Consider the following 8,179-nt stretch of genomic DNA (forward strand, 5'->3'; position numbering starts at 1 on the left):
TAAGATTCAAGCATCTCCTCTAAGTGGCTATAATGACAATATGATGGTAAATATTTACTTTTTATTTGTTATTTTGATTCACAAATACATTTTTCAATATTTATGAAAAGCAAATGAAAAACTAAACAAAAACTCAGGTACCCATCTAGATAGCCTCTCCCGTCTAATTTAGTTTTTGCTTAATTGGTAGGTTGAGAAAGCAATAAGTGCATATGTGATGCATAATGGGGTTTGGAAGTTGATGTAATGCTATAATATGGTAAAATACTCACCCAAATGGAAGAGGTTACAGTTGAGAAATGATTTGCATCCAACCAAAAGTCCCATGAAGTCAAACATTCATGGGGAAGGAGGTTCATCAGTTCCAATATCAACTGCGACAACTCAACCAATGGATTATGATCCACACCAAGTTCATAGGCTTGAGGATAGACCTCTTGGAAAGAAAGAAGGCAAAAAGAGAAAGAATAAGGTGATTCTAAATTGGAGGAATCGCTAAGAAACTTGATGATTTTCTGGTGGAACTTTTTAAAACCACCAAAGAAGACTATGAATTGGAAGCTCAAAGACAATTGAAGAAAGATGAGATGGAATTCGAAAAACTTCAATTGAAGAAAAGTTCGATGAATTGGAAGCTCCAAATCCAAAAATAAAAACTTCAATCGAATAAAGCCATTTTTAACAGAGATTTGCAATTCACGCCCTCATGCAAGAACTGTGAAAACCCAAGGCTTAATACCCATTGCAGCTCTGCACTCCGACCGAGAAGATAAAAATGATGCTTAAAATACTAGGAATGAAATTAGAAAGATTACCCAAGACGAAATCCAAAAAATTTGGCAACTCAAAAGGGCATAAATTTTACAAAAATGAAAAATCAAAATCGAACTTGGCAAAGGAAACCAATTTGTATTGTTGAACTTTTTACAAGTGGTATAGGTAGTCAAAACCAGTGCATATGTCTAAATTTGAGTTTGTATGTCTTTTAATTTGAGTATTTTAATTTGTCTTTTAATTTATGTATTTTAATTAATGACATACTTTAATTTGAGTTTGTATTTTGATTTTAATTAGAATGTACTTTAATTGAATATATTTTTTTTAATTTGAGTTAAGTTACCTTAATTTAAAGTTGATACTTTTTATCATTCTAAAAAAAATTCGGCAGAGTCTACTTTGTATTTTCAAACTTCTCATATATACAAATCCTTTCATAAAATCACAAATACATAGAAATAAACTTAGAACACAAATACATAGAAATTGAAACGATAAATAAACACAAAGTCCAAATGAAGTGTAAATAGAAATAGAAATCAAGTATGACCAAGTCATTCTTCAATCTATCATGAACAACTTTTGAACGAACCTTCTCGACGCCAGATGCCCAACGAGATAGAACAAATTGGCGTTGATCTTCAGATGCACCTTCTCTACTTGGTATTTCCAAATCAGAAATATAAAAATTCTTGCGGGATATCCGTTTTTTTGAGGTGGCGTTCATCTTCCACAATCATATTGTGTAAAATGATGTAAGCCCTCATAACAAGAGCCATGTTCTCCAAATACCATAACCTCGCGGGATTCGCTAAAATAGCCCAATGCACAGAAGGTTATGTAATATACCAAACGCCCGAAACATCAATCAAAAACTTAATTATGTCTTTTCTAGCAGCTTCTTGCTTATTTGCAAAAATGTTTGTCTTGTGCAATAGTCGGTTTAGCAATTGTTTGAAACAAGGTGGCATAATTAGAATAAATACCGTCAACCAAGTAATAGGCCATATTATAATGATGGACATTCACAGTGTAGTTAAAAGGAATAGCTTCATCATTGACTATATCATCAAATATTAGTGAGTGATCAAGTATATTAAGATCATTGTGAGAACCTGCCATTCCAAAAAAAGCATGCCAAATCCACGCGTCATGATCGGCAACTGCCTCCAAAATCACTGTTGGTTTATGTTTATGGCCAGTGTGAGACCCTTGCCACGCGGATGGGCAATTCTTCCATTGCCAGTGCATGCAATCAATGCTTCCTAGCATTCCAGGCCATCCGCGTTCCTCATACTTTTTAAGCAAATGTTGAATATCTCCAACATTTGGTTTGCGCAAGTATTCACCTCAAAAAAATATAATAATTCCATCACAGAAATAGCGCATGCATTCATGAACAGTTGGCTCAGCAACATGTAACATGTCATCTACTAGATTAGCATTCCAGGTTAATCCGCTGCGGTCCATAAACAAACATTCAAAATTATAGCGGAATTACTTTTATTTTTGGGTTAATTCCAAACTTACCCGCACTATTAACTTTTGTTGAAAATATGGTACATTATGATTAAGATGATTTAAAATACGAGTAAATAATGATCGACCCATACCTAAATCGGCGTCGAAAAGTCGTGGTCACGAAATATAGGATTTTGCGCCCGGCTTTTTTAATTTGAGTAATTAGCATTTACACGAGCCAGTGTTGCCTCGTACTGACGATTCTTATATTTTCTTCATTTCTTCGAACCACCATGTGGTCTATAAGAAGACTCCGCTTCTTGTTAACGCAATAAACTCAGACGATGTCGAACCAAAGGTAGAGCAATATCCACTAATTTACAAGTTTTAACTGCAATGTTATCATTTGAAGAGCTCGATGAAGAATCAGAATAAGATGAATCAAAAGAAGATGAATGATCCATTGAAAAATCGGCAAGAGTTTTCGTAGTGTTTTTTTTGATGTTCAAGGAGATGAGTTTTAGATGAGAGGGAACATGAAAAATGAAGAGAACCTCGCATGACCAAAAGGGTTAAATGGTTATAGCAAGCGGTTAATGGAAAACCGCGCAGTTTTGGCAAAACCACGTGGGCTTGGGCCTGTCAGATGGGCTTCTATGGTGCGGTTTTGAAAATTCTATGGTGTGGTTTTGAAAAACCCGCGTGGGCTATATGACGCGGTTTATCCAAAACTGCATAGTTTGATATCGAAAATTTGATGTTGCTCCTAAAGTTGCTTGGTGTTTTTTTGGTTTGGTGTTTTTTTTGTTCAAAATTTTGGTGTTTTTTTGGTAGCTCTCCTAAAGATGCTCTAAGCTAATAACATGTTGTATACTTGTATATCTTGGGGAAGTGCTCAAGAAATCTTCAAACCAACTTATGATCAACTTAAAGTCTTAAACTATAAAAACAATTGATATAGGATAAAGAAATGTGTTCTAAGCAGGGACGGAGTCAGGATTATGAGTCAGGAGTGCGAGATTATGTGCACACCATACCCCATCAAAAAAAAAAAATTATGCTTTTTATTTTATTTTATTTTTGTCAGAAAGTCTAAACAATAAATATCAACAAAATTATACATTTATTTTAATTAACAAAACTAAAATGCGTTAACTATTAAGAATTGAATATGGACTGATGAAATTAACTACTTAAGCACTTAAGTCGTTAATTGATATTACTATGTCTATATATATCTATATAATCTAGTCCACAAATCTACAACAATTAAACAAATTGTTAATTTTCTATAATATTATAAAAAGTCTATATAATCCTACAATTATGGGTCGAATTAGGCCTTTGTTATTGGGCTTTGGGCTATATACGGTCCGGCCCATATAAAAGTCCATCAATGAACTTCCCTCTTGAAAGGGTTTAGGGTTTTGAGTCTAATCAATATTTTTTTTTTGTAATTTTTGAATCATGGCGACCGAAGTGTTAAACTCAGAACAAATCACAAAAACATTCAATTATCTCGAAACACAAAAAAACCTTCTAATAAATTGCACAGAAAATTGGAAAAGACTCACAACACATTTCACATCATTAGAAAATTCACTCAATGAAAAAAACAAAACCCTAGATTCAAAAATCCAAACCCTAGTTGCCCAAACATTTAAATCTTTAGAATCATTGACCCAACGTGAGAATTCAATCCCTGAACGTGAATCAGCTGCAATTGCACTAGTTGAGGAACAAAAACAACTGGGATTATTAGAATTTGAGAAAAATGTTAGTGGGAAAATTGAGTTAGGTGAAATTGTTAAGTCTTTATGTAGGAAAATGGATTCTGAGGGTTTGTTGAAGTTTATAACTGCGAAAAGGAAAGACGGGTTGACGTTAAGGAGTGAAATTGGTTCTGCTGTTGGGGAAGCGATGGATTCGCCGAGATTGGTTTTGGATGTTGTGGAGGAGTATATTGATAAGAAGGATGTTATTAAAGTTGGGCTTTCGGATAGAAGGTGGGCGTGCGGGGCGGTTATTTCTGCTCTGTTTCCTAATGAGGAGAAGACAATGCCTGTTGCTGGGAAGATAGCGGAGAGAGCTTTGAGTGTCGCAGAGAAGTGGAAGGTGAAGATTCAAAATGAGGAAGGTAGTGGTGGTGTTGGGCATGTTGAGGCTGCTACTTTTTTGCAGGTGGTGGTTGGGTTCGGAATTGTTTCTAAGTTTGATCCGGAATTTTTGAGAAAGTTGGTAATGGAGAATCCTTCAAGAAGGGATATGCCTAAACTCGCTTCTGCTTTAGGGCTTGGGGAGAAAATGGGAGGTATGTATTGTCAATTCTTTTATGAAGGGATCTTATTCAGTTATAATCCTATTATGGTGTAGTTTGGTATTTTGCTTTTGGCAGATATTTGCACGATTTAAACAACGAAAACTGCACATTACGTTATCTATAGGACAGGACACCTAATCAGTTTGGTAATCTCACTTTTTTTTTTGGTAGTATTTATGACGTGCTTTTGGGTTGAACTGATGGAAACTTCCTTTTAATCTGGCTATCTGTTTTAAGTCATTAAATTTCATTTTGCAACTGTAAGATTGCCCCTTAGGTCGAGCGCTTACCTTTAGAGAAATTTAGTGGCATGGTATATCATGTCGTGTGATCTACACACATTAGCATTTTGGACTTCCTTAGCCACTTTGCTGCTCTGGTTTGCAGGCAGAGCATGCCCTATAAAGTGTATATCTTTATTTTTCAAAATCTATCAAATAGGTCCAAAGTGACTCAGATGAGGACTTAGTCTTGTATCCCGTCCCTAACTTTATACATTTTTATACTTGAAACTGTTACTACATTATGTAGTCCTTATCGAAGTTACGTAGTTTGTGTTGGGCACAAAGAAAAGGTCCTCAAAATGCAAGTGTCAGTTGTCTCAAGGACCATTAAGCAGATTGTTATACTCCTATCATTTGTGTAGTCTTATACTCTCATTGTACGTACAAAATTTTCTGTCGATTATCTAGGAAAGGGGTTCATCTTGCAGGCATCAGGAATCAAATGAAAATATCACAACAGGTCAACTTACGTCACCTATAAAACAGAAAATACAATCAGTTTGCCTATAAAAGGAAGGTTATCATCTAATGCAATGCACAAAGAGACGATTGCACCCCAACTTAAGTTCAACCTTAAGTGCTTCATGTTGTAATCACAATGAAAAATGATGAAGAAAAAAAATGACCAAAGCATCCTGAGAAATTCTCTTAGACCATATTCGGCAGAATGGTATCTTTGATGGCTCTACAATTTTCATTCAAATCCAATTTAGCCTAGCAATGCAGTTGTTCTCTTTCTGTTGTTTTTATTTTTCAATTCAACTGATGTTGTCTATTCTCTGGCAGATATAATCAATGAGTTGGTGAAGAGTGGCAAGGAGATTGATGCTGTGTATTTTGCTTATGAGTGTGACTTGACTGAAAGGTTCCCGCCAGTTGATCTGCTTAAGAACTATCTTAAAAACTCGAAGAATCAAGCCGCTACCATCTTGAAAAACAACAATCACAGCTCAGCTGCAAAAGTACATAGACATCCCATAAATTATTGTATAGCTTTCTAGTTTAATGTGTGAATGTCACGTCACATTTCATTGTTTTTTATTTGTTAGTATTGTTATTATTGCTTTTTGATGGCATCAGGTTTCATTATCACTAAGGGCAATAATAAATTTTATTTACAAATTGAAATAATTGGGTTTTCAGGAGAATGCCAGCAATGTGGAGTTGAACTCCCTTAAAGCTATCATCAAATGTGTTGAAGACCACAAGCTTGAACCTAAGTTCCCTCTTGAGAGCTTAAGGAAGCGACTCAGTCTATTAGAAAAGCTTAAGGCAGAGAAAAGGAAGAGTACATCTACACCCAACAAGCGCGCACGTGGCAACAGTGGCGGTGGTGGCAGTGGTTCTGGTGCTTTTCGTCCAACAAAATTTGGAAGGGGTTCAAATTCTTACACTTCATATGGTCACCGGAATCCAGGTCCTGCACATCGAAATCCGGCTGCTGCATATTCGGGATCATACAACTATCCTGGTCAGGCTGTCTACAAGGGTCCTCCATCAAGCTCGTATACAGCACAATATTCTCGAAGTCCAGCTGCCCTTCATCAACACTATTCTCTCCCACCAGAAAATGTAGGTGGTCCCGGGGCCCAAGTTACAGGGTCATATGGGCCTCAAACAAATTATGGCGCATATGATTATGGCACAGTTGCTCCTAGCAGTTACCAGGCTCCTTATCCTCAGTAGTTCCGAGTACAAAGCGCAATTTGTTTGAGTAACGTGTATTGTAATTTCCCACCATGACCTTTTATAATTGTTTTTTCTTTGTCCTGGGATGTGCAGCTTGATGTCTGCATACAATGGAAAGCTGCTCATTTTGATGTGGTACCTGTGATTTATTTTGTTAGTGGTGAAGTTAGATGCCTGATTTCTGCGTAGATATAGTCTTAACAATTTTGCTAATTTGATTACCTGTTGAAAATGAAAACCTGCATGATGAATTTTCTTGTTAGTCGGCACTACTGACAATTATCTAGACAATGATCCTGTAACATTTGGCCGTCTTATGATGGATAATGCAAACTGAGACTCAAAAGCTTGCTTTGGTTGGCTAATAATAGAATCAGCTAGAAAATCAAACACCGAAATCAGAGTAAATAAATCAAGGGGTTTTTCAAAACCATTTTCTTCCCCTTTGAATCTTGCAATCATGCAAGAAATTTATTGTCTTCCTTTTTAGGTGATTTTCTAAAGTTCCTCTCTGCACAATTACTATCCATTGAGAATACATGCCCATTATATGAACTCCACTTATACAAACTCTAAGAAACTCCATCATAAAAACAATGAATTAGAAACTGATTTTTGGTGGAGATGTTAGTCCCACAATATCGATCACCCTTAGAAAAAATCAGCACATTTGAAGATATCTAGATGTATCAAAATTTGTTTGCAATGTTATAAAATTATCTAACGGTCTAGATTTTTCAAATTTCAAAACAATTTTTGACAAGGTTAAACATTTCCGTTTGGACTGACTTTTTGTAGGAAGATTATCTATTATGAGAAAACTATCTTCACAAAAAATAAGCTTTCAATTCATCTTATAAATCCACTTTTGGTGGTGGAGTTCATATAAGGTGGAGTTTGTTAAATTATGCTAGGAGATACATATAGTGGTTAGTTGGTTAGATTACAGAGATGTAGTGGAGAAGAAGAAACAAGGATGGAGGCACAAGAAGAAGGTAGGGTTTAGAATATATTTTACTCTAACCTACAATTCATATATTTATACTGAGGTGATTGACTTTACCGAAATAGTAACTACTTAAATAAGATACGGTCTCACACTTATAGAATGTATGAGATCGACTCTACATACTTCAACACCCCCTTCAAGCTAGAGCATAGATATCGCTCATGCCCAGCTTGTTACCAATATAATTCAAAACTAGACGAATCACTGGTTTGGTGAAGATATCAGCTAACTGATCTCGAGACGCCACATAAGGAGTACTTATCTCCTTTGTTTCAATCTTATGTCTGACATAATGACAATCTACCTCTATGTGTTTAGTTCGCTCATGAAATACTAGATTAGAAATGATATGAATGGCTGCATGATTGTCACAATGAAAAGGGATCGGTAGCTGTACCTGGAAACCTAACTCATGTAGCAGATTACTAATCCACATTAACTCACTAGTCCCTTGAGCCATAGCTCTATACTCAGCCTCTGGACTAGACTTTGACACAACTATTTGCTTTTTACTCTTCCATGTTGCCAAATTTCCACAAAGGAAGGTATAATACCCAGTGGTGGATCGTCTATCTGAAACTGATCCTGCATAATCAACATCGGAATATCCAACAACATTAAAATTTCTATTAGAATGAT

General features: G+C 35.8%; 1 protein-coding gene across 1 annotated transcript; it reads left to right on the plus strand.

The window, feature by feature from the left end:
- Positions 1–3,649: 3,649 nt before the first annotated feature.
- On the plus strand, positions 3,650–6,719 carry LOC147507534 (FRIGIDA-like protein 4b). Its single transcript, XM_086600238.1, has 3 exons — positions 3,650–4,549; positions 5,629–5,804; positions 5,986–6,719. Exons 1-3 carry the CDS (start codon positions 3,706–3,708, stop codon positions 6,526–6,528), a joined length of 1,563 nt encoding a protein of 520 aa, XP_086456364.1. The 5' UTR covers positions 3,650–3,705; the 3' UTR covers positions 6,529–6,719.
- The last annotated feature ends 1,460 nt before the right edge of the window (positions 6,720–8,179 follow it).

The sequence above is a fragment of the Coptis chinensis genome, chromosome 3, assembly GCF_015680905.1.
Source record: "Coptis chinensis isolate HL-2020 chromosome 3, ASM1568090v1, whole genome shotgun sequence".
Classification (NCBI taxonomy): Eukaryota; Viridiplantae; Streptophyta; class Magnoliopsida; order Ranunculales; family Ranunculaceae; genus Coptis; species Coptis chinensis.